The sequence below is a fragment of the Melanerpes formicivorus genome, unplaced genomic scaffold, assembly GCF_026170545.1.
Source record: "Melanerpes formicivorus ecotype bairdi unplaced genomic scaffold, bMelFor1.0.p_v2 SCAF_16, whole genome shotgun sequence".
Taxonomy (NCBI): domain Eukaryota; kingdom Metazoa; phylum Chordata; class Aves; order Piciformes; family Picidae; genus Melanerpes; species Melanerpes formicivorus.
The window spans coordinates 1,351,516-1,379,057 of NW_027142368.1; the positions used below are offsets into that span (position 1 = coordinate 1,351,516).

Consider the following 27,542-nt stretch of genomic DNA (forward strand, 5'->3'; position numbering starts at 1 on the left):
ATGAACCTGACACTAAAAAATAGAGTGTGGTAGCCTGGGCATGACAATCCGCTGACCATATGCCAACCTCTTTTCCCAGAACTGCATGTTTGACACCTGTAACTGTGAGAAGAGTGAGGACTGCATGTGTGCTGCCCTTTCCAGCTATGCCAGGGCCTGCGCTGCTAAAGGAGTTCTCCTCACTGGGTGGAGGACCAAAGCCTGCAGTAAGTTCTACATCTCTTTGCCTCTTGAAAAACCATCATCTGGAAAGCCTCACATTGCAGCTCACAGGGATTCCCACAGCAAATTGTGTTCAATAGTGGTGACTTCCAAGAATTTGAGGAGGGAGAGAATACCATGAAAGACAAGCAGTAAGAAGGGAGAAATACAAAGAGGCTTTGCTACATCACTTGCTCAGAATCAGGAGAAGCAGCATGGATCTCAATACCCTTGCAATAGAATCATAGAATCATAGAATCAATAAGGTTGGAAAAGACCTCAAAGCTCATCAAGTCCAACCTGTCACCCAACACCTCCTGACTAACTAAACCATGGCTCCAAGTGCATTGTCCAATCCCCACTTGAACACCTCCAGGGACGGTGACTCCACCGCCCCCCTGGGCAGTACATTCCAATGGCTAACAACTCTCTCTGTGAAAAACTTTCTCCTCACCTCCCCTGGCACAGCTTGAGACTGTGTCCTCTTGTTCTGGTGAACTACCAATGTAACTCACCTTTTCACTCCCCAGCAAAATACACCAAACTGTGTCCAAAATCCTTGGAGTACTCTTACTACGTCAACTCCTGCCAGCCCACCTGCCGCGCTCTGAGCGAGCCTGATGTCACCTGCAGCATTGAGTTTGTCCCAGTTGATGGCTGCACCTGCATAAATGGAACCTACATGGATGACAGTGGAAAATGTGTGCCAGCTTCTAGCTGTCCTTGCTACTACAAGGGAACACCTCTGTCTTCTGGAGAAGTCATCCATGATAACGGTGTTGTCTGGTAAGAGATAGAATCATAGAATTGTCAGGGCTGGAAGGGACCCCCGAGCTCATCTAGTTCCAACCCCCTGCCATGGGCAGGGACACCTCATACTACATCAGGTTGCTCAGAGCTACATCCAGCCTGGCCTTAAAAACCTCCAGGGATGAGGCTTCTACCATCTCCCTGGGCAACCTATTCCAGTGTCTCACCACCCTCATGGGGAGCAACTTTTTCCCATCACTACCTGACGCCCTAAAAAAACCCAGTCCCTTCACAGATTTCTTGTAGGACTCCTTGAGATACTGGAAGGCCACAAAGAGTTCTTCTTGGAGCCTTCTATTCTCCAGACTGAACAACCCCAACTCTCTCAGTCTGTCTCCATAGGACAGGAGCTTCAGCCCTCTAGTCATCCTTGAGATGTGTAAATAGAAGAGTGAGATTGGATCTATGCACACATTATACATTCCATTGAAATCAACTTCACTTCTCTCCCTAAGAATTTCACTATAAACACACCTTACCCCCCACCCCCCTCCCAGATCCTCAAAACCTCTTTGGGCTATCCATGTTTGGAAGATTGCACTTAGACTACTACAAGAGTTCAACAAACCATACTGTGGTGGGTCAGCATTGGCTAACCACCAGACTCCCACCCAGTCAGCCAGTCACTCCCCACCACACATAATTTTCTTACCCATGACTGTAAAATTCTTGTTCTGTGGTGAAAGATTCTTGATTATCCCATTACAGATGATTCCCATTGTGAATGGAATAGGAACTATTCTGAAGGACAGATTTTTAACCAGGCAAATGAGCAGAGCAAACCTGGCTGTGTGCTCTTGTTGGTCTCCTCTGGTGTAAAATATTCAGTATTCAGTATTCCTAAGGTTGGAAGAGACCTCAAAGATCATCGAGTCCAACCTGTCACCACAGACCTCATGACTAGAGTAGGGAAGACACTACTGCCCACTGCAGGCTTGAACTCACGACCTTCCCATTAAGGGTCTGATGCACTACCAACTGAGGACACAATTTCTTTGTTTCATCACACAGTGTTCTCTTAGTATTTCAAATTCATTAGGAAACAAACTGCAACTTAACAAGGAAAAGCAAAAACATATCAATTATCTTTTCTTTTTACAGCACTTGCTCCTATGGAAAACTGAGCTGCACTGGAGAGAAACCTGAACCAGGTAACTTAAGATTGTCTTCAATTCTCCCCTTCCATCCTCACCCTTTGCAGTTCTCCCCTTTAGTTATTTTTAACTCATTCTCCAAACCCAGATTCAAACAAGAAAGTGAACTGATGGCTTCTCTAATGTGCTGGGTATTCCCAACATGTAAGGAAACACTGTCTTATCTTTCAAATAGCTGAAAGAAGTGATAACCCTGGGGTTGCCCAGGGGAAAAGGATACTTGGTCACCTCACTCAACATGTGGAGAAAACCATCCACATTTAAAACAAAACAACACTGCTACAAAAACCTTACCAAAACCACAAAGTAAACCAGGATTTCTGTTTGCTTGGGTGTCCTTTTTGCTGAAAGGAAATGTTTCATGAACCTAACTAAACATTCATTTACATGAAGAGAAGCAGGAAAACAGATTAGCATGACTTTAAAAGAACAGTCTGTCTCTGTTTCTGGTCAAATTCATTATAATTAAGGTAAATGCATCTCACAAAAGGGTTTTGTTGTTGGTTTGTTTTGTTGTTGGTTTGTTTTGTTGGTTTGGGTTTGGTTTGGTTTATTTTTCTCCTATCTGCCTTAAGGAAACACAAAGAAATGACTACACTGGCAAGCCTTTCTCATGGCTTTTCTCTCTTTCAGTCTGCACATCCCCCATGGTCTATATTGACTGCGTCAATGCCACTGGAGAAGTAATAGGAGCAGGATGTCAGAAGAGCTGTCAGACTCTAGATATGGAATGTGTAAGTACAAACTCTTTATACTCAGCTGAAAGCATTTTAAACTACATCTCTCTTGCAATTACCAGCTGCAGCTGGACCCTTCCTTCAGGGAAGTGTTTCAACTCCTGTTCTCTCTCTGGCCCGTACAGTACAAAACCCAGTGTGTCTCTGGCTGTGTGTGTCCTCACAACAAAGTGCTGGATGGCAAAGGTGGCTGCATAGCTCCAGAAGATTGTCCATGTGTTCACAATGGGAATTTCTACAATCCAGGAGAATCAATCAGAGTTGGCTGCAACAACTGGTAAGAGCACACTGAAACAAAAAGATTGATTTCAAGCATCTGAAAGGGAATAGTTTAAGCTTTAGGTGAATTACAGCATTTCACTCTAGCAGTATCAAGATTTATAGGAAGGAATCCTGTGTAAGATGATCCACTTAGTACCCACAAATCATATTCTGTATGCCTTTAACAATGACACACAGCACAGAAATGGCAAGTGGTCAGAAGAACAAGATGGTTTGCATCTTGTCATGTTCATTCAAGTGCAGAAAGCTTTTTCCCTCACAGAAAACCCTTATGTTTCAATACAGCTGGAAATGTGAAAGGTTTAAAATGCTTTCTAATCCAAACTGATCATGATACCAGGAACTAACACAGTCTTTGGATAAATCCCAAAGGCTCTTGAGCTATGCTGCATTCCTGAGAACAAGCAAAACTAATATTTTCTTTCATGATAGGCTTAAGAGAATTTAAAATCATACTGATGTATATGCAGGAATATAGGTATAGCTGTATCATATGCCTGTCTATTTCTCACATTTGGAATGCTTTTTGTCTTGTGCAGCACATGTAGAAACAGAAAATGGCACTGTTCCCAGGAACCCTGCCTGGAAACCTGTTCTGTTTATGGAGATGGGCACTACACCACCTTCGATGGCAAACGCTTTGATTTTGAAGGGGACTGTGAATATGTTCTGGTGCAGGTAAGAGAGCCCTCCATTGCTTCTTGCACTATTCAAGTACCTTGCATTTCACACAGGGCCATGCAGCACAGCTAACATCCACTATCATTCCTCTCTTTCAGAACTACTGTGGTCAAAAAGGTACGAATCAGGGAACCTTCAGAGTCATCACTGAGAACATTCCATGTGGCACTACAGGAACCACTTGCTCTAAGTCTATTAAAGTTTTCCTGGGGGTAAGTATTTGCTTTAATAAGTGGTACCTTGGGCCTAGTGTGCCAGGACACAAAAACTGTCCTCCAAGACAGTGAGAATGTTACTAATTCATTGCTCACTGCTATTGATTTTGCTCTCTGCTAGAGAAAGCAAAGGAGGGAATTCTAAAGAGAAAGTGCTTAATGTAAGGTTGTGGAACGCAATCATATTGATGATAAAAGAGTTACTTCAATACCAGTTCAGTAACATAAAACTACACCAAATAGGTGACTTTTTAAACTGGCCTCTAACTTCTTCTCTTCTTCATTTCCTGTCCTAGAACTATGAGCTGGTACTCAGTGATGGACAGTCTGAGGTCATCCAAAGGACACCTGGGGGAAAAATGCCATTCCAGATTCGTTCCATGGGCATCTACCTGGTGGTTGATACTACTGTTGGCCTGATACTCATGTGGGACAAGAAAACCAGCATCTTCATCAAACTCAGCCCCAGCTTTGAGGTACATTTTTAAAACCAAAAACCTGGACAAAATGATTTCTGAAACATATTCATGTCATCTCTCAAAGGGAAAAAACCCAACAAGGCAACTTAGGCTGTAAAGGCAAGACTTAAAAGAGCAGCAATTGCACACTGATACCTTTCTAGTGTTGACTTAGATTGTGTACTACACATCCTCTTCCAATTATTCAGCAGTAGCTTAACAGCAACTTCATCAGTAGCTCTTCATCCAAAGCTTTGACTGAAAAGGTATGTTCAGGATTAGGTAAAACTAATTAGCTTAATACCAAGAAATAAACCAGTGAGTCTGTACTGCTTCTTATCTTTACCCTTCCTAACAATAAGCTAGAGCCATCTCTTCATGAAAGGAGTTCTTATGAAAATGTCTGAGGCTGTTACTGAAGAGGCCCAGATACATTTAAGTTTCATAGAATCATAGAATGGGTTGGGTTGGAAGGGACCTCCAAAGCTCATCCAGTCCAACCCCCTCTGCAGTCAGCAGGGACATCCTCCATTAGATCAGGTTGCCCAGAGCTCTCTCCATCCTCACCTTGAATATTTCCAGGAATGGGGGCCCAACCGCCTCCCTGAGCAACCTGTTCCAGTGTTCTACCACCCTCATAGTAAAGAGCATGCTCCTAACATCCAATCTAAATCTTCTCTAGTTTGAAGCTACTTTCCCTTGTTTTTTATAAACAGGTCTGAGGTCTGCTACTTGCAGATACTAAGAAACTGTTTCTTACTGACCTCTACCATTTCACGTTGATCTCTGTGCAGGGACATGTCTGTGGACTTTGTGGAAACTATGATGGCAATGGAAATAATGACTTCACTACTCGCAGTCAGTCTGTGGTAGGAAATGTGCTGGAGTTTGCCAACAGCTGGAAGGTGTCTTCTAGTTGCCCCAGTGCCAACGGTACGAAGGATCCATGCAGTGCGAACCCGTACAGGAAAGCCTGGGCACAGAAGCAATGCAGCATCATTACCAGTGAAGTGTTTGCAAAGTGTCACTCCCAGGTATGACAAAAACTTCAGCCAGACATTACATTAATTTTTTTTTGCATGTAGGATAGCTGAAAAAGACATTAAAGTACATTTTGTGTGAAGTCAGACCAAGCTCCAGGGAGACCACACAGAAGTATTTTCACTTTTCTTTGCTCAGCTTGGGCCTTGAATTGATACATGCAGGAAACTGAGAACTGAGGGGCTTTAACAGGAGGCACAGTATCACAGATTATTTAATTTCTAATGGCATCATTTGTTACTAATGTAATTATCAGCCACCTGATAAACATGACTGTGTGCCAGCTTGTGGCAATGCAACACTACTCTTTCTGCAATTCTATCTCCAACACCAAACAGGTCTTTAGCATCACAGCATTCTAAAAACAGCTGTATTCAGCCTTTTCCTTTTCAAAGTATTCTCAGTTTCAGATGGTTTACTCCATTTTTTCACATGCCTGTCCAAAGAGGACAAGCACATGGAAACTCCAATGTTTTCTCCAACAGGTTGAACCAAATGAATACTATCAAGCATGTGTGGATGATGCTTGTGCCTGCGACACCGGAGGGGACTGTGAATGTTTCTGCACAGCAGTAGCTGCCTATGCTCAAGCCTGCAATGAGCTGGACATCTGCATTTCATGGAGAACCCCATCCATTTGTCGTGAGTTTCACCCTACTGTTATCTGAAGGGGTCCAGAGGGAAAGAAACCAGCTGAAAAAAAAAAGGGAGAAAGAGAGAAAGAGAGAGAAAGAGAGAAAGAGAGAAAGAAAGAGAAAGAGAGAAAGAGAGAAAGAAAGAGAGAAAGAGAGAATGAAAGAGAGAAAGAAAGAGAGAAAGAAAGAGAGAAAGAGGAAGGAAGGAAGGAAGGAAGGAAGGAAGGAAGGAAGGAAGGAAGGAAGGAAGGAAGGAAGGAAGGAAGGAAGGAAGGAAGGAAGGAAGGAAGGAAGGAAGGAAGGAAGGAAGGAAGGAAGGAAGGAAGGAAGGAAGGAAGGAAGGAAGGAAGGAAGGAAGGAAGGAAGGAAGGAAGGAAGGAAGGAAGGAAGGAAGGAAGGAAGGAAGGAAGGAAGGAAGGAAGGAAGGAAGGAAGGAAGGAAGGAAGGAAGGAAGGAAGGAAGGAAGGGAACAAAGAAAAAGTAGAATGATGAAAGAAAGGAGAGTAACTGTAATTGCAGGAGGCACTGCTACAGTCTAAAACCAGCCAAAAAAAGCCCCACAAAACAAGTTGGGTAAATCACTTGAAGCAAACCTAATTCCTTCCAATGAAACCGCATTGATAGTAATTTTACCAGTGGTGTTCCCAGGGTTTGATTTACTCTCAGCCATGATTCACATCTGCTGAATCATATTATATCATATCATATCATATATCATATCATATCACATCATATCATACATCAGGCTCAGTGTAAATAAATATTAGTTCCTGCTAGCTAAAAATAAATTATTTGATTAATTGATTTTCCATGCTTAATGTGCAACTCTGTTCTATGCTTTACTGGTGTCAGAATGTGGTAGAGGTGTAACAGCTGTATAAAACCAGAACTAAGTCAACAAACACTTCACCACCTATGTGATTATGCTGACCACGTGGGGCTTTCACCCAGCAAAACTGAAAGACAGCAGAGCAAGAAGTCCTGAGCGCTTTTCCTGTCATTTCTGCTCCCTCTAGCTCTCTTCTGTGATTACTACAATCCCCAAGGGGAGTGTGAGTGGCACTACAAACCATGCGGAGCCCCTTGTATGAAGACCTGCAAAAATCCAAGTGGGAAATGCCTTCATGAGTTGAGGGGTTTGGAAGGTAAGAATAATTATGCATATCTCATTCTTCCAATAGAATAGAATAGAATAGAATAGAATAGAATTAACCAGGTTGGAAAAGACCTTTGAGACCATCAAGTCCAACTTATCATCCAACACCATCTAATCAACTGAACCATGGCACCAAGCACCCCATCCAGTCTTAACATAACTCGTAACATAACTCTCATTTCCTGTTGCAGGCTGCTATCCAAACTGTCCAAAGAATAAGCCCTATTTTGATGAAGAAACCATGACTTGTGTTGACACTTGTGGTTGCTATGAAAATGGAAAGAATTACAAACCAGGAGCACTGATGCCTTCAAAGGACAACTGTCAGTCATGGTAGGATTAGTAAAGGTTTTAAAACTTTGAGTTCGAAGCTGGGGAGCATAATTTATCATACATTAAGGTTTTTGTTTGCCAACAGAAGCTAGGCTGATAACGTCTGGTTGTCATTCATTCTCAAAACCATTTTGCCACATAGAGATGAACTTTTTACTTATTCTTTAGTTATGAAAGTACTGTTACTGTTTGTATAGTTCTCAAATTAAGTAAAACTAAATGTTATTGATAATGATTACAGGACTATCTGGAGAAATTTTACTAAGGTATCCCTAAAATCATGCTGTGAAATCATTTAGAAGTCAGTAGGCAACTACTCTTCACTTTTTGAGCTTGTTTCTGTTTCTGCACTGGTGCTTGCATAGTAGTAACAGTCAGCAAGTACTGCCACACGTTCGGTCAGAACTGATGACACACTGGCACAAGCGCTGCTAAACCTTCTGCTCAGAGAGTCTGTGGACTTTCCTTCTCTGGAAGCGTTCCAAACCCACTTGGACACGTTCCTGTGTGACCTACTCTAGGTGATTGTGCCCTGGCAGGGGGTTTGAACTAGATGATCTTTTGAGGTCACCCTAATGTTCTGTGATTCTGTGAAACAGCACAAAGATAACAGAACCGGTTGTCAAGCAGTTAACACCTATGTTACGATGCCTTTAAAGCAGCTACACTTCAATACTGCAAGCAGCACAGCCAGAATGGCAAAAAGGGTAAACAGAACAAAACTGCACCAATAAAATGATGTCATGAGCCAATATATTCACTGTTATCATCTACTTTTTTCTCTTTTCCAGTGAATGCACAATTCATGGCAAGAAATGCAGCTATGATGTTTACGGTACGTTGGCAAAGTGATTTTTTAATCTGACTAGGATGCACTTGAAGAAGTCCACTCGGTGTGTCAGTTACCAAGGAGTAACACTCTCTTTTGACTTACAGAATGTGTCTGCATTTATGAGGGAAAGAAGTATGGCTACAAAGATGTGGTCTACAACACTACAGATGGCATAGGAGGGTGTATTGTGGCAGTTTGTGGTTCCAACGGAACGCTTGAAAGGATTGTCTACGATTGTCCAGTCTCAACAGCACCCACAACGACCTTCCACTTCAGCACTACAACAGCTCCCACTACAACCACAGGTACATCCTTTACACCTTCTAAGACTGTATTGCATCCATTACTAAGTAAAATATAGCTTAAAAAACTCCCATGCTCTGATTGAAAACATAAATGAATTAACAGAACCTCAAAATAAGTAACTCTCATTTCTTATGAGCATTTGGGTTTAGCTGGTGTTTGGTAACTAAAATAATGCATGAAAACGAACACAGAAAATAAACCCACTGATGAAACAACAAAGTGGAAGCTGCTACACACTGGTAGCACTGATATTGTTATTATTTTACTTATCTTCACTGTGGACCATAAAAAAAACCAGCATTTGATTTATTATCTGTAATTGCAACTATTTCTATACATGGAATAACCTTTATAAAAAGAATAAGTCACTGTTGTCTTTATTAAACAACAGAATGTAAAATTCCTGGTCAGGTTCATGGTATTTATAATTACAGCACTAAGCAGATTGCTCAGGTTGAGATGCTGAAATGTTCATTTCTAGAGTTCCTGTTCAGCTTTCTTCAGGCTGATAATCTCTAATTACTACAGGCAAATGCTTAATAAGAACTCAGAACCAATTTAGAACTTCAGGCTTTGAAATCAGAGAAACCAGCAGCACTGCTGTAATACATTAGCTATTTTCCAGCCATTTAGAATTGACCTGCAGAATCTTATGGACTGCTCTCCAACCATGGAATGCTTTTGAAAGGCTAGAGCTAAAATAGAAAGTGTAAGGGTGCTGATAATGCCACATTGGTGTCGCAGTTTAATGAGCGGACAGATTGCTCTACAGCTCCCAAAGGGGCAAAAGCATACAGCTCTCACAAAGGATTGGATAGTCTTGGAAAGTTTAAATGAAAAGGCTACTTACAAACTACAGTGCTACAGTTCTGTAGTGGTGAGCAGGGCAAAGCACTTAAAGTACACAAAATCCATAGTCTGGGCTTAACACAGAAGCTCATGAAGCCAAAGCTTCACACAAACCTCCTTCTATGCCAGTTCAACAACACCCAGGCTCCCATGTTCCCTCCCCACCACGGCCTCTCTGCCCTCCATACCACTCCATTTGTGATGCAGCACGAAATTCAGCTTGGCAACTTTAGGCTCCAGTTAGGAAGCTCCAAGCCTAATTGGCAGCATCACCAAGGCCTACAAGCAGGCCTCACTCCTCTGCAAGGGATAAGAGCCTGGATGTTTTCCCAGGAGAATAGAGGAGAGGTAAAAGGGAAGAAAATAACTTTGCATCCAGATTTGTGGGAATGAAGGATTTATGGGAAGAAATATCAAGATTACACTTTCCAGTACGCCTCCTGGCCACTCTAGCTCCTGGAGCATGCCTTAGGGGTTTCTTAAAGGCATCTCTAGCCTTAATTGGCCACAGTTGGTCTTTTACTTTTGCTTTCACTTTCACTTTTACTTCAAATGGGGGAGCAAAGACAACGTCACATAGTATACAAGGAATCAACTCATTTGGAAGCAAAAAGTGATCTTGATGTGTAGACTAAACATTAGTCCTCCCACTGTGTTTGACTTGGTTTTTGACATTACACAGAGGCCAGTAAATACTGAGGTAAGACACAAACCAAGCAATGACACTGAATCAAATGCCAAAAAAAAGAGTGAGATTCCACCCCCCCCTTATGTATAAATGATGACTGATGCTTGTTACAGCACTTTGTAAAGGATATTTAGCACACTTTTGAGAAGTGACAGTACATTAAATTCCCAGGCAATGGATTTTCTGTTCTAATTCATATTGAATTTCAAGTGCATTAAACTGATGCATGACAGGCTCACAATGCAAGCAAAGGAACTTAGGAATATTCTCACGTGATTTAACATAATTTGCAATATTTACAGGAATTTCTCCTAAGCCTTGTCATCTCTGTTTCACAGTGTCCCCGACGACATCAGTGTGTGTTCGTGAAGTCTGCGAGTGGTCACAGTGGTATGATGGGAGTGTGCAAACACCCGGCTACGACGGTGGGGATTTTGAAACCTTTGATGATTTGAGAGCTAAAGGTTATGAAGTCTGCAATGCTCCTCGGGCTGTTGAATGCAGGGCAGAGAAATTCCCTGACATACCACTGAAGGACCTAGGCCAAGAAGTAGAATGCAGTGCAAAATCTGGGCTTATCTGTTACAACAAGGACCAAATCTCAATGATGTGCAACAATTACGAAATCAGAATCTTGTGCTGTCGTTTTGTACCATGCTCTTCCACAACATCAACTCAGACCACAAGTACTGAAGAAACTACAACATTTTCAGCCACTACGACGACTCAAACTACGACGACTCCTACCACCTCTATCCCAACAATACCTCTTTGTACGAAAGAAGAATGTTACTGGTCAAGGTGGTATGATGTCAGCTATCCTGGCTCTGGATATAATGATGGAGATTTTGAAACAATAAAGAATATTGAAAAGCAGGGATATAAAGTCTGTGCAAACAGAAAAGCTGTGGAATGCAGAGCAGTACGGTTCCCAAACACACCATATCCCCTCCTGGAACAACACATCACATGCAACACGGAAGAAGGTTTGATATGCTACAACAAAAACCAACTACCACCCATCTGCTATAACTATGAGATGAGATTTAAATGCTGCAAAACCATAACAATACCATGCGAGACAACAACAGAGTCACACACAACTACAACACCACTGATTCATTCAACAACTCACAGTACAACAGAAACAACAACACCATATATACACACCAAACATGAACCAACATCAACATCGACAACTACACCGCAAACACAACCCATTCATATGAGAACGACAACACCACAGACAACAACACAGAGCCCCACCACAACCAGCAAATTCTCTCCCCCATGTGAGCCCAAAATATGCCACTGGAGTGAATGGTTGGACGTTGACTTCCCTTCAGCGGGACCCAACCAGGGAGACTTTGAGACCTACCAGCACATCCAAGCTGCTGGCAAGAAAATCTGTCAACATCCACAGGAAATCGAGTGCCGGGCCGAGGACTACCCCGAGCTGCCCATCACACAGGTCGGACAGGTCGTGCAGTGCGACGTCAACTTTGGACTGGTGTGCAAGAACCAGGACCAGACTGGCAAACTCAAGATGTGCCTCAACTACAAGATCCGTGTCCTCTGCTGCAGCCCCAACCCCAACTGCCCAGGACCACTACCCTACAGCACCCCCAGCCCCACCACCACCACCACCACTCACAGAACTCCAACCTCCACCTCCGTCACCACCTCTACGCAATCCACCTCCTCAGAAACCACATCGCAGACCTACACCACCACCACCGGACCCACACCACCACCAACCCCTTACATCCCCAGCACAACTTCAACCACCACCCAGGTCTCTACCCCTTGTGAGCACAACATATGCCGCTGGAGTGAATGGTTGGACGTAGACTTCCCTTCAGCGGGACCCAACCAGGGAGACTTTGAGACCTACCAGCACATCCAAGCTGCTGGCAAGAAAATCTGTCAACATCCACAGGAAATCGAGTGCCGGGCCGAGGACTACCCCGAGCTGCCCATCACACAGGTCGGACAGGTCGTGCAGTGCGACGTCAACTTTGGACTGGTGTGCAAGAACCAGGACCAGACTGGCAAACTCAAGATGTGCCTCAACTACAAGATCCGTGTCCTCTGCTGCAGCCCCAACCCCAACTGCCCAGGACCACTACCCTACAGCACCCCCAGCCCCACCACCACCACCACCACTCACAGAACTCCAACCTCCACCTCCGTCACCACCTCTACGCAATCCACCTCCTCAGAAACCACATCGCAGACCTACACCACCACCACCCGGCCCACACCACCACCAACCCCTTACATCCCCAGCACAACTTCAACCACCACCCAGGTCTCTACCCCTTGTGAGCACAACATATGCCGCTGGAGTGAATGGTTGGACGTTGACTTCCCTTCAGCGGGACCCAACCAGGGAGACTTTGAGACCTACCAGCACATCCAAGCTGCTGGCAAGAAAATCTGTCAACATCCACAGGAAATCGAGTGCCGGGCCGAGGACTACCCCGAGCTGCCCATCACACAGGTCGGACAGGTCGTGCAGTGCGACGTCAACTTTGGACTGGTGTGCAAGAACCAGGACCAGACTGGCAAACTCAAGATGTGCCTCAACTACAAGATCCGTGTCCTCTGCTGCAGCCCCAACCCCAACTGCCCAGGACCACTACCCTACAGCACCCCCAGCCCCACCACCACCACCACCACTCACAGAACTCCAACCTCCACCTCCGTCACCACCTCTACGCAATCCACCTCCTCAGAAACCACATCGCAGACCTACACCACCACCACCCGGCCCACACCACCACCAACCCCTTACATCCCCAGCACAACTTCAACCACCACCCAGGTCTCTACCCCTTGTGAGCACAACATATGCCGCTGGAGTGAATGGTTGGACGTTGACTTCCCTTCAGCGGGACCCAACCAGGGAGACTTTGAGACCTACCAGCACATCCAAGCTGCTGGCAAGAAAATCTGTCAACATCCACAGGAAATCGAGTGCCGGGCCGAGGACTACCCCGAGCTGCCCATCACACAGGTCGGACAGGTCGTGCAGTGCGACGTCAACTTTGGACTGGTGTGCAAGAACCAGGACCAGACTGGCAAACTCAAGATGTGCCTCAACTACAAGATCCGTGTCCTCTGCTGCAGCCCCAACCCCAACTGCCCAGGACCACTACCCTACAGCACCCCCAGCCCCACCACCACCACCACCACTCACAGAACTCCAACCTCCACCTCCGTCACCACCTCTACGCAATCCACCTCCTCAGAAACCACATCGCAGACCTACACCACCACCACCGGACCCACACCACCACCAACCCCTTACATCCCCAGCACAACTTCAACCACCACCCAGGTCTCTACCCCTTGTGAGCACAACATATGCCGCTGGAGTGAATGGTTGGACGTAGACTTCCCTTCAGCGGGACCCAACCAGGGAGACTTTGAGACCTACCAGCACATCCAAGCTGCTGGCAAGAAAATCTGTCAACATCCACAGGAAATCGAGTGCCGGGCCGAGGACTACCCCGAGCTGCCCATCACACAGGTCGGACAGGTCGTGCAGTGCGACGTCAACTTTGGACTGGTGTGCAAGAACCAGGACCAGACTGGCAAACTCAAGATGTGCCTCAACTACAAGATCCGTGTCCTCTGCTGCAGCCCCAACCCCAACTGCCCAGGACCACTACCCTACAGCACCCCCAGCCCCACCACCACCACCACACAGCCCTCCTCCTCAGAAACCACATCGCAGACCTACACCACCACCACGCAGCCCACACCACCACCAACCCCTTACATCCCCAGCACAACTCCAACCACCACCCAGGTCTCTACCCCTTGTGAGCACAACATATGCCGCTGGAGTGAATGGTTGGACGTAGACTTCCCTTCAGCGGGACCCAACCAGGGAGACTTTGAGACCTACCAGCACATCCAAGCTGCTGGCAAGAAAATCTGTCAACATCCACAGGAAATCGAGTGCCGGGCCGAGGACTACCCCGAGCTGCCCATCACACAGGTCGGACAGGTCGTGCAGTGCGACGTCAACTTTGGACTGGTGTGCAAGAACCAGGACCAGACTGGCAAACTCAAGATGTGCCTCAACTACAAGATCCGTGTCCTCTGCTGCAGCCCCAACCCCAACTGCCCAGGACCACTACCCTACAGCACCCCCAGCCCCACCACCACCACCACCACTCACAGAACTCCAACCTCCACCTCCGTCACCACCTCTACGCAATCCACCTCCTCAGAAACCACATCGCAGACCTACACCACCACCACCGGACCCACACCACCACCAACCCCTTACATCCCCAGCACAACTTCAACCACCACCCAGGTCTCTACCCCTTGTGAGCACAACATATGCCGCTGGAGTGAATGGTTGGACGTTGACTTCCCTTCAGCGGGACCCAACCAGGGAGACTTTGAGACCTACCAGCACATCCAAGCTGCTGGCAAGAAAATCTGTCAACATCCACAGGAAATCGAGTGCCGGGCCGAGGACTACCCCGAGCTGCCCATCACACAGGTCGGACAGGTCGTGCAGTGCGACGTCAACTTTGGACTGGTGTGCAAGAACCAGGACCAGACTGGCAAACTCAAGATGTGCCTCAACTACAAGATCCGTGTCCTCTGCTGCAGCCCCAACCCCAACTGCCCAGGACCACTACCCTACAGCACCCCCAGCCCCACCACCACCACCACCACTCACAGAACTCCAACCTCCACCTCCGTCACCACCTCTACGCAATCCACCTCCTCAGAAACCACATCGCAGACCTACACCACCACCACCGGACCCACACCACCACCAACCCCTTACATCCCCAGCACAACTTCAACCACCACCCAGGTCTCTACCCCTTGTGAGCACAACATATGCCGCTGGAGTGAATGGTTGGACGTAGACTTCCCTTCAGCGGGACCCAACCAGGGAGACTTTGAGACCTACCAGCACATCCAAGCTGCTGGCAAGAAAATCTGTCAACATCCACAGGAAATCGAGTGCCGGGCCGAGGACTACCCCGAGCTGCCCATCACACAGGTCGGACAGGTCGTGCAGTGCGACGTCAACTTTGGACTGGTGTGCAAGAACCAGGACCAGACTGGCAAACTCAAGATGTGCCTCAACTACAAGATCCGTGTCCTCTGCTGCAGCCCCAACCCCAACTGCCCAGGACCGCTACCCTACAGCACCCCCAGCCCCACCACCACCACCACACAGCCCTCCTCCTCAGAAACCACATCGCAGACCTACACCACCACCACGCAGCCCACACCACCACCAACCCCTTACATCCCCAGCACAACTCCAACCACCACCCAGGTCTCTACCCCTTGTGAGCACAACATATGCCGCTGGAGTGAATGGTTGGACGTTGACTTCCCTTCAGCGGGACCCAACCAGGGAGACTTTGAGACCTACCAGCACATCCAAGCTGCTGGCAAGAAAATCTGTCAACATCCACAGGAAATCGAGTGCCGGGCCGAGGACTACCCCGAGCTGCCCATCACACAGGTCGGACAGGTCGTGCAGTGCGACGTCAACTTTGGACTGGTGTGCAAGAACCAGGACCAGACTGGCAAACTCAAGATGTGCCTCAACTACAAGATCCGTGTCCTCTGCTGCAGCCCCAACCCCAACTGCCCAGGACCACTACCCTACAGCACCCCCAGCCCCACCACCACCACCACCACCACTCACAGAACTCCAACCTCCACCTCCGTCACCACCTCTACGCAATCCACCTCCTCAGAAACCACATCGCAGACCTACACCACCACCACGCAGCCCACACCACCACCAACCCCTTACATCCCCAGCACAACTCCAACCACCACCCAGGTCTCTACCCCTTGTGAGCACAACATATGCCGCTGGAGTGAATGGTTGGACGTTGACTTCCCTTCAGCGGGACCCAACCAGGGAGACTTTGAGACCTACCAGCACATCCAAGCTGCTGGCAAGAAAATCTGTCAACATCCACAGGAAATCGAGTGCCGGGCCGAGGACTACCCCGAGCTGCCCATCACACAGGTCGGACAGGTCGTGCAGTGCGACGTCAACTTTGGACTGGTGTGCAAGAACCAGGACCAGACTGGCAAACTCAAGATGTGCCTCAACTACAAGATCCGTGTCCTCTGCTGCAGCCCCAACCCCAACTGCCCAGGACCACTACCCTACAGCACCCCCAGCCCCACCACCACCACCACCACTCACAGAACTCCAACCTCCACCTCCGTCACCACCTCTACGCAATCCACCTCCTCAGAAACCACATCGCAGACCTACACCACCACCACCGGACCCACACCACCACCAACCCCTTACATCCCCAGCACAACTTCAACCACCACCCAGGTCTCTACCCCTTGTGAGCACAACATATGCCGCTGGAGTGAATGGTTGGACGTAGACTTCCCTTCAGCGGGACCCAACCAGGGAGACTTTGAGACCTACCAGCACATCCAAGCTGCTGGCAAGAAAATCTGTCAACATCCACAGGAAATCGAGTGCCGGGCCGAGGACTACCCCGAGCTGCCCATCACACAGGTCGGACAGGTCGTGCAGTGCGACGTCAACTTTGGACTGGTGTGCAAGAACCAGGACCAGACTGGCAAACTCAAGATGTGCCTCAACTACAAGATCCGTGTCCTCTGCTGCAGCCCCAACCCCAACTGCCCAGGACCACTACCCTACAGCACCCCCAGCCCCACCACCACCACTCACAGAACTCCAACCTCCACCTCCGTCACCACCTCTACGCAATCCACCTCCTCAGAAACCACATCGCAGACCTACACCACCACCACCGGACCCACACCACCACCAACCCCTTACATCCCCAGCACAACTTCAACCACCACCCAGGTCTCTACCCCTTGTGAGCACAACATATGCCGCTGGAGTGAATGGTTGGACGTAGACTTCCCTTCAGCGGGACCCAACCAGGGAGACTTTGAGACCTACCAGCACATCCAAGCTGCTGGCAAGAAAATCTGTCAACATCCACAGGAAATCGAGTGCCGGGCCGAGGACTACCCCGAGCTGCCCATCACACAGGTCGGACAGGTCGTGCAGTGCGACGTCAACTTTGGACTGGTGTGCAAGAACCAGGACCAGACTGGCAAACTCAAGATGTGCCTCAACTACAAGATCCGTGTCCTCTGCTGCAGCCCCAACCCCAACTGCCCAGGACCACTACCCTACAGCACCCCCAGCCCCACCACCACCACCACCACCACTCACAGAACTCCAACCTCCACCTCCGTCACCACCTCTACGCAATCCACCTCCTCAGAAACCACATCGCAGACCTACACCACCACCACGCAGCCCACACCACCACCAACCCCTTACATCCCCAGCACAACTCCAACCACCACCCAGGTCTCTACCCCTTGTGAGCACAACATATGCCGCTGGAGTGAATGGTTGGACGTTGACTTCCCTTCAGCGGGACCCAACCAGGGAGACTTTGAGACCTACCAGCACATCCAAGCTGCTGGCAAGAAAATCTGTCAACATCCACAGGAAATCGAGTGCCGGGCCGAGGACTACCCCGAGCTGCCCATCACACAGGTCGGACAGGTCGTGCAGTGCGACGTCAACTTTGGACTGGTGTGCAAGAACCAGGACCAGACTGGCAAACTCAAGATGTGCCTCAACTACAAGATCCGTGTCCTCTGCTGCAGCCCCAACCCCAACTGCCCAGGACCACTACCCTACAGCACCCCCAGCCCCACCACCACCACCACCACCACTCACAGAACTCCAACCTCCACCTCCGTCACCACCTCTACGCAATCCACCTCCTCAGAAACCACATCGCAGACCTACACCACCACCACGCAGCCCACACCACCACCAACCCCTTACATCCCCAGCACAACTCCAACCACCACCCAGGTCTCTACCCCTTGTGAGCACAACATATGCCGCTGGAGTGAATGGTTGGACGTTGACTTCCCTTCAGCGGGACCCAACCAGGGAGACTTTGAGACCTACCAGCACATCCAAGCTGCTGGCAAGAAAATCTGTCAACATCCACAGGAAATCGAGTGCCGGGCCGAGGACTACCCCGAGCTGCCCATCACACAGGTCGGACAGGTCGTGCAGTGCGACGTCAACTTTGGACTGGTGTGCAAGAACCAGGACCAGACTGGCAAACTCAAGATGTGCCTCAACTACAAGATCCGTGTCCTCTGCTGCAGCCCCAACCCCAACTGCCCAGGACCACTACCCTACAGCACCCCCAGCCCCACCACCACCACCACCACTCACAGAACTCCAACCTCCACCTCCGTCACCACCTCTACGCAATCCACCTCCTCAGAAACCACATCGCAGACCTACACCACCACCACCGGACCCACACCACCACCAACCCCTTACATCCCCAGCACAACTTCAACCACCACCCAGGTCTCTACCCCTTGTGAGCACAACATATGCCGCTGGAGTGAATGGTTGGACGTAGACTTCCCTTCAGCGGGACCCAACCAGGGAGACTTTGAGACCTACCAGCACATCCAAGCTGCTGGCAAGAAAATCTGTCAACATCCACAGGAAATCGAGTGCCGGGCCGAGGACTACCCCGAGCTGCCCATCACACAGGTCGGACAGGTCGTGCAGTGCGACGTCAACTTTGGACTGGTGTGCAAGAACCAGGACCAGACTGGCAAACTCAAGATGTGCCTCAACTACAAGATCCGTGTCCTCTGCTGCAGCCCCAACCCCAACTGCCCAGGACCACTACCCTACAGCACCCCCAGCCCCACCACCACCACTCACAGAACTCCAACCTCCACCTCCGTCACCACCTCTACGCAATCCACCTCCTCAGAAACCACATCGCAGACCTACACCACCACCACGCAGCCCACACCACCACCAACCCCTTACATCCCCAGCACAACTCCAACCACCACCCAGGTCTCTACCCCTTGTGAGCACAACATATGCCGCTGGAGTGAATGGTTGGACGTTGACTTCCCTTCAGCGGGACCCAACCAGGGAGACTTTGAGACCTACCAGCACATCCAAGCTGCTGGCAAGAAAATCTGTCAACATCCACAGGAAATCGAGTGCCGGGCCGAGGACTACCCCGAGCTGCCCATCACACAGGTCGGACAGGTCGTGCAGTGCGACGTCAACTTTGGACTGGTGTGCAAGAACCAGGACCAGACTGGCAAACTCAAGATGTGCCTCAACTACAAGATCCGTGTCCTCTGCTGCAGCCCCAACCCCAACTGCCCAGGACCACTACCCTACAGCACCCCCAGCCCCACCACCACCACCACCACCACTCACAGAACTCCAACCTCCACCTCCGTCACCACCTCTACGCAATCCACCTCCTCAGAAACCACATCGCAGACCTACACCACCACCACCGGACCCACACCACCACCAACCCCTTACATCCCCAGCACAACTTCAACCACCACCCAGGTCTCTACCCCTTGTGAGCACAACATATGCCGCTGGAGTGAATGGTTGGACGTAGACTTCCCTTCAGCGGGACCCAACCAGGGAGACTTTGAGACCTACCAGCACATCCAAGCTGCTGGCAAGAAAATCTGTCAACATCCACAGGAAATCGAGTGCCGGGCCGAGGACTACCCCGAGCTGCCCATCACAGAGGTCGGACAGGTCGTGCAGTGCGACGTCAACTTTGGACTGGTGTGCAAGAACCAGGACCAGACTGGCAAACTCAAGATGTGCCTCAACTACAAGATCCGTGTCCTCTGCTGCAGCCCCAACCCCAACTGCCCAGGACCACTACCCTACAGCACCCCCAGCCCCACCACCACCACCACCACTCACAGAACTCCAACCTCCACCTCCGTCACCACCTCTACGCAATCCACCTCCTCAGAAACCACATCGCAGACCTACACCACCACCACCGGACCCACACCACCACCAACCCCTTACATCCCCAGCACAACTCCAACCACCACCCAGGTCTCTACCCCTTGTGAGCACAACATATGCCGCTGGAGTGAATGGTTGGACGTAGACTTCCCTTCAGCGGGACCCAACCAGGGAGACTTTGAGACCTACCAGCACATCCAAGCTGCTGGCAAGAAAATCTGTCAACATCCACAGGAAATCGAGTGCCGGGCCGAGGACTACCCCGAGCTGCCCATCACACAGGTCGGACAGGTCGTGCAGTGCGACGTCAACTTTGGACTGGTGTGCAAGAACCAGGACCAGACTGGCAAACTCAAGATGTGCCTCAACTACAAGATCCGTGTCCTCTGCTGCAGCCCCAACCCCAACTGCCCAGGACCACTACCCTACAGCACCCCCAGCCCCACCACCACCACCACACAGCCCTCCTCCTCAGAAACCACATCGCAGACCTACACCACCACCACGCAGCCCACACCACCACCAACCCCTTACATCCCCAGCACAACTCCAACCACCACCCAGGTCTCTACCCCTTGTGAGCACAACATATGCCGCTGGAGTGAATGGTTGGACGTAGACTTCCCTTCAGCGGGACCCAACCAGGGAGACTTTGAGACCTACCAGCACATCCAAGCTGCTGGCAAGAAAATCTGTCAACATCCACAGGAAATCGAGTGCCGGGCCGAGGACTACCCCGAGCTGCCCATCACACAGGTCGGACAGGTCGTGCAGTGCGACGTCAACTTTGGACTGGTGTGCAAGAACCAGGACCAGACTGGCAAACTCAAGATGTGCCTCAACTACAAGATCCGTGTCCTCTGCTGCAGCCCCAACCCCAACTGCCCAGGACCACTACCCTACAGCACCCCCAGCCCCACCACCACCACCACCACTCACAGAACTCCAACCTCCACCTCCGTCACCACCTCTACGCAATCCACCTCCTCAGAAACCACATCGCAGACCTACACCACCACCACCGGACCCACACCACCACCAACCCCTTACATCCCCAGCACAACTCCAACCACCACCCAGGTCTCTACCCCTTGTGAGCACAACATATGCCGCTGGAGTGAATGGTTGGACGTTGACTTCCCTTCAGCGGGACCCAACCAGGGAGACTTTGAGACCTACCAGCACATCCAAGCTGCTGGCAAGAAAATCTGTCAACATCCACAGGAAATCGAGTGCCGGGCCGAGGACTACCCCGAGCTGCCCATCACACAGGTCGGACAGGTCGTGCAGTGCGACGTCAACTTTGGACTGGTGTGCAAGAACCAGGACCAGACTGGCAAACTCAAGATGTGCCTCAACTACAAGATCCGTGTCCTCTGCTGCAGCCCCAACCCCAACTGCCCAGGACCACTACCCTACAGCACCCCCAGCCCCACCACCACCACCACCACTCACAGAACTCCAACCTCCACCTCCGTCACCACCTCTACGCAATCCACCTCCTCAGAAACCACATCGCAGACCTACACCACCACCACGCAGCCCACACCACCACCAACCCCTTACATCCCCAGCACAACTCCAACCACCACCCAGGTCTCTACCCCTTGTGAGCACAACATATGCCGCTGGAGTGAATGGTTGGACGTTGACTTCCCTTCAGCGGGACCCAACCAGGGAGACTTTGAGACCTACCAGCACATCCAAGCTGCTGGCAAGAAAATCTGTCAACATCCACAGGAAATCGAGTGCCGGGCCGAGGACTACCCCGAGCTGCCCATCACACAGGTCGGACAGGTCGTGCAGTGCGACGTCAACTTTGGACTGGTGTGCAAGAACCAGGACCAGACTGGCAAACTCAAGATGTGCCTCAACTACAAGATCCGTGTCCTCTGCTGCAGCCCCAACCCCAACTGCCCAGGACCACTACCCTACAGCACCCCCAGCCCCACCACCACCACCACCACTCACAGAACTCCAACCTCCACCTCCGTCACCACCTCTACGCAATCCACCTCCTCAGAAACCACATCGCAGACCTACACCACCACCACCGGACCCACACCACCACCAACCCCTTACATCCCCAGCACAACTTCAACCACCACCCAGGTCTCTACCCCTTGTGAGCACAACATATGCCGCTGGAGTGAATGGTTGGACGTAGACTTCCCTTCAGCGGGACCCAACCAGGGAGACTTTGAGACCTACCAGCACATCCAAGCTGCTGGCAAGAAAATCTGTCAACATCCACAGGAAATCGAGTGCCGGGCCGAGGACTACCCCGAGCTGCCCATCACACAGGTCGGACAGGTCGTGCAGTGCGACGTCAACTTTGGACTGGTGTGCAAGAACCAGGACCAGACTGGCAAACTCAAGATGTGCCTCAACTACAAGATCCGTGTCCTCTGCTGCAGCCCCAACCCCAACTGCCCAGGACCACTACCCTACAGCACCCCCAGCCCCACCACCACCACCACACAGCCCTCCTCCTCAGAAACCACATCGCAGACCTACACCACCACCACGCAGCCCACACCACCACCAACCCCTTACATCCCCAGCACAACTCCAACCACCACCCAGGTCTCTACCCCTTGTGAGCACAACATATGCCGCTGGAGTGAATGGTTGGACGTAGACTTCCCTTCAGCGGGACCCAACCAGGGAGACTTTGAGACCTACCAGCACATCCAAGCTGCTGGCAAGAAAATCTGTCAACATCCACAGGAAATCGAGTGCCGGGCCGAGGACTACCCCGAGCTGCCCATCACAGAGGTCGGACAGGTCGTGCAGTGCGACGTCAACTTTGGACTGGTGTGCAAGAACCAGGACCAGACTGGCAAACTCAAGATGTGCCTCAACTACAAGATCCGTGTCCTCTGCTGCAGCCCCAACCCCAACTGCCCAGGACCACTACCCTACAGCACCCCCAGCCCCACCACCACCACCACCACTCACAGAACTCCAACCTCCACCTCCGTCACCACCTCTACGCAATCCACCTCCTCAGAAACCACATCGCAGACCTACACCACCACCACGCAGCCCACACCACCACCAACCCCTTACATCCCCAGCACAACTCCAACCACCACCCAGGTCTCTACCCCTTGTGAGCACAACATATGCCGCTGGAGTGAATGGTTGGACGTAGACTTCCCTTCAGCGGGACCCAACCAGGGAGACTTTGAGACCTACCAGCACATCCAAGCTGCTGGCAAGAAAATCTGTCAACATCCACAGGAAATCGAGTGCCGGGCCGAGGACTACCCCGAGCTGCCCATCACACAGGTCGGACAGGTCGTGCAGTGCGACGTCAACTTTGGACTGGTGTGCAAGAACCAGGACCAGACTGGCAAACTCAAGATGTGCCTCAACTACAAGATCCGTGTCCTCTGCTGCAGCCCCAACCCCAACTGCCCAGGACCACTACCCTACAGCACCCCCAGCCCCACCACCACCACCACACAGCCCTCCTCCTCAGAAACCACATCGCAGACCTACACCACCACCACGCAGCCCACACCACCACCAACCCCTTACATCCCCAGCACAACTCCAACCACCACCCAGGTCTCTACCCCTTGTGAGCACAACATATGCCGCTGGAGTGAATGGTTGGACGTAGACTTCCCTTCAGCGGGACCCAACCAGGGAGACTTTGAGACCTACCAGCACATCCAAGCTGCTGGCAAGAAAATCTGTCAACATCCACAGGAAATCGAGTGTCAGGCAGAGAACTTCCCTAACATTCCTATTGAAAATCTTGGACAGGTCGTGCAGTGTGACGTTCATGTTGGACTGGTGTGCAAGAACAAAGAGCAGACTGGGAACATTAAAATGTGCCTGAATTACCAGATCCGTGTACTCTGCTGCAGCCCCAACCCCAACTGCCCAGCCACTACACCATACAGCACTACCAGCCCCAGCGCCTTTACTACCAGCTCTCAGTCCACACCTTGTTATTGTAAAGTTGGAGATTCCATCTTTTCACCTGGTTAGTTTACCCCTAATTCTATATTTCTATTTGTTGCATTTATTGTTTTGTGTTGTTGTGGTTTTTTGGCACAATATTCCTTATCCTCAATTCAAAATATCCATGTTTTACTTGGGATATTTCCATTACCTTTTTTGAGTTTTGAAACCTTTCTCCAGCCTTTTCTCCTTGTATCTTACTGTCCATCTTTTTCTCCAGGTGATTTGATTTACGACAGAATGGATAGCGATGGTTGTCGATTTTATGCCATCTGTAGTCCAACCTGCACCATCGAACGGCACCTTAGGGACTGCAATGCTACTACTCCTCTAACCACTACTTCTACTGAAACAACGATAGTTACTCTGCCTACCTCCTCTCCAAGTGTTTCCCACGGTTGTGTTTCTGCTACTTATCCTCCACTACAGGTATGTAATTTCTGCGTTATGTTATGGTTGTTTAAATGGCATCATTGTTAGGTTGGCACTAGGAATGTAGAGTTTCCACTCTTTAAACCTTGAATAGAAAGAATGGAATGGAATGGAATGGAATGGAATGGAATGGAATAGAATAGAATAGAATAGAATAGAATAGAATAGAATAGAATAGAATAGAATAGAATAGAATAGAATAGAATAGAATAGAATAGAATAGAATAGAATGGAATAGAATAGAATAGAATAGAACAGGACCAAACCAGGTTAGAAGAGACCTTCAAGATCATTGCGTCCAACCCACCATCCAACACTGCCTAATCAACTAAATCAAGCACCCTATCAAGTCTTCTCCTAAACACCTCCTCCTAAACACCTCCTAAACACCACCTCCCCAGGCAGTACATTCCAACGGCCAATCACTCTCACTATGAAGAATTTCTTCCTAACATCCAGTCTGAACCTCCTGGCGCTGGTTGCCTGGGAGAAGAGACCAGACCCCTGCCTGCCTACAAACTCCCTTGAGGTACTTATACAGAGCAATATGGTCTCCCCTCAGCCTCCTCTTCTCCAGGCTAAGCAACCCCAGCTCCCTCAGGCTCTATTCATAGGGCTTGTTACATGCAGACTGCCAGAAAATTACTAGCTCCTTATGGGTTATTTTATTTAATGTTTAAAGAGCAGACAAATATAATTTTACTCCCCCATAAGAGTAAAATTAAGATGTTCTCATTGAATTGGAGAGAAATACAGAAATTGTCTTAAAAAACATACAGAAAATTACAGAATACATTAATCCTGAATACCATACACACATTCCAAAAGAATACAGGATATATGAAAACCTCCCAACAGCCAGATTAAACCAAACACCCCAGTGCTCCTTTTCTCACCCACCACCTTCCCTCCTCCCCCTCCCCCTCCCCCAATTGTCTCCCTTCCATTTGGCCTACACAGGCCAAAGTTGTACAGGACACGTGCCTCTGCAGGCCATAAACAGATGTACTGCCCCACATTACCAAATAAGGACTCCTTCCAAAGCCAAAAGGAGGAAAAAAAAGAGACAGAAACTAACTGTGCAGCCAGTTTTATAGGGATGCAGGGATTCTGCAAATGAAATAACATAATTTCCTGCGTCCACCCTCTGGACTGGACTCTCTGGACCTCCTGGAGGTCTGTAGCTTTATGGTTTTTAAAGGCACCCATGTCAAACCAGGACAGTAATAGACATAACATAAAATTAATACATGTGCTCTGAATTTCTTTTCATGCCAACAAAGCAAGCTACAATAATGTTTTCTAACTCAGTCAGTGCTAGTCATTTCCTGATGCACTGCATCACTTCCTTATACACTGTTTTCTTGATCATTTCATTACTTCACTAAACAGAAGAAATTAATCTACTATGGAGCGTGTGTCTTGCAATCTTGTGTGACAGTAAGTTTTGTTCCTGTTTTGCAGCCTGGACAACGCTACAAATTATCCAACTGTACAGAGCTCCTTTGTAAGGGAGACAACAAAGTGGAAATAATCCCAACACACTGCCCGCCCGTAAAGGAAATTACCTGTGCCAACAGGTACCCAGCCATACTGGTGCCTGATGAAAACGGCTGTTGTTACCATTACGAGTGCCAATGTAAGCACCAGTAGATGAAGGAAGAACCTTTTCTGAAGGAAGCAAAACTTTGCTCAGATCATACTAGCCTCATGTTTTCACAGACTTGCTCTGTAAATTGTTGTATATTCACTTCCTTGCCTATATTCTTTCTCCTACCATCATTTTCTTTCTATGTTTTCTTCTCTTCCCCCTGCATTAATTAATGCTAATCTTCTAACTATTTTCTGTCTGCCAGGTGTGTGTAGTGGATGGGGTGATCCTCATTACATTACTTTTGACGGAACCTACTACACCTTCCTGGAAAACTGCACTTACGTCCTGGTGAAACAGATTGTGCCTAAGTACGACAACTTCCGGGTCTACATCGACAACTACTACTGTGACGCAAAGGATGGACTTTCCTGCCCCAAATCCATTATTGTTTTCTACAAATCAGCCAAAGTGGTGCTGACACGTGAACTCGTGAACGGCGTGATGACCAACGTGGTAAAATAGACCTTACTTACATTGGAAAAGTAAAGGAAATAGGGTCCCTAGACCTCACCGATTCACGTTTGAAGTACAGTCTGTTAAAACATCATGGAGGTGGTGAGGGTAGAGGGTACGAGTAGGTAAAAAAAGGAAAGATTACAATCATAGAAACATTCAGGCTGCAAAAGACCTTCAAGAGCGAGTCCAACCGCTGATCCTACTCTGACAAGTCCAACAGTAAATCATGTCCCAAAGAGCCATTTCTACACAGCTTATAAACACCTCCATGGATGGTGACTCCAGCTCCTCCTTGGGCAGCCTGTTGTAATGCTTGATAATCCTTTACTTGATTTTTAATTCATTCCACTTAAGTCACTGATTCCATTTTCACTTAAAAAAAAAAAAAACAAAAAAACCAAATGAAAGAAGAAATAAACAGAAAGAGGAAAACTACCTAAATCTCCAGTTTCACAGAGAAGGGACAAGGGGATGTCATAGAATCATAGAAGGGGTTTGAGCTGGAAAGGACCTTCAAGATCACCTAGTTCCAACCCCTCTGCCATGGACAAGGACACCTGTTAAAGGACAGTGTTTGGCCCTACCATGGCACACCTTCCACTAGATCAGGTTGCTCAAAGGCCCATCCAGCCTGGCCCTGAAAGCTTGCAAGGATGGTATGAGCTTCTGGATTTATCATAGAATCACAGAATTGTTAGAGTTGCAGGGGACCTCAAGGATCACCCAGTTCCAATCCCCCTGCCATGGGCAAGGACAATGTCCCCCTT

General features: G+C 49.2%; 1 protein-coding gene across 1 annotated transcript in view; it reads left to right on the plus strand.

The window, feature by feature from the left end:
* The window catches only part of LOC137445787 (mucin-5AC-like), a 58,754-nt gene that overhangs the window by 18,957 nt on the left and 12,255 nt on the right, over positions 1-27,542 (plus strand). Inside the window, exons 17-34 of the mRNA XM_068147780.1 lie at positions 80-206; positions 732-987; positions 2,113-2,162; positions 2,799-2,899; positions 3,028-3,179; positions 3,724-3,862; positions 3,964-4,077; positions 4,377-4,556; positions 5,333-5,572; positions 6,065-6,221; positions 7,231-7,359; positions 7,562-7,703; positions 8,495-8,538; positions 8,640-8,840; positions 10,717-24,255; positions 24,454-24,662; positions 26,130-26,304; positions 26,522-26,772. Coding sequence (XP_068003881.1) covers positions 80-206; positions 732-987; positions 2,113-2,162; positions 2,799-2,899; positions 3,028-3,179; positions 3,724-3,862; positions 3,964-4,077; positions 4,377-4,556; positions 5,333-5,572; positions 6,065-6,221; positions 7,231-7,359; positions 7,562-7,703; positions 8,495-8,538; positions 8,640-8,840; positions 10,717-24,255; positions 24,454-24,662; positions 26,130-26,304; positions 26,522-26,772 — 16,206 coding nt within the window. The remainder of the gene's footprint in view (positions 1-79; positions 207-731; positions 988-2,112; positions 2,163-2,798; positions 2,900-3,027; positions 3,180-3,723; positions 3,863-3,963; positions 4,078-4,376; positions 4,557-5,332; positions 5,573-6,064; positions 6,222-7,230; positions 7,360-7,561; positions 7,704-8,494; positions 8,539-8,639; positions 8,841-10,716; positions 24,256-24,453; positions 24,663-26,129; positions 26,305-26,521; positions 26,773-27,542) is intronic.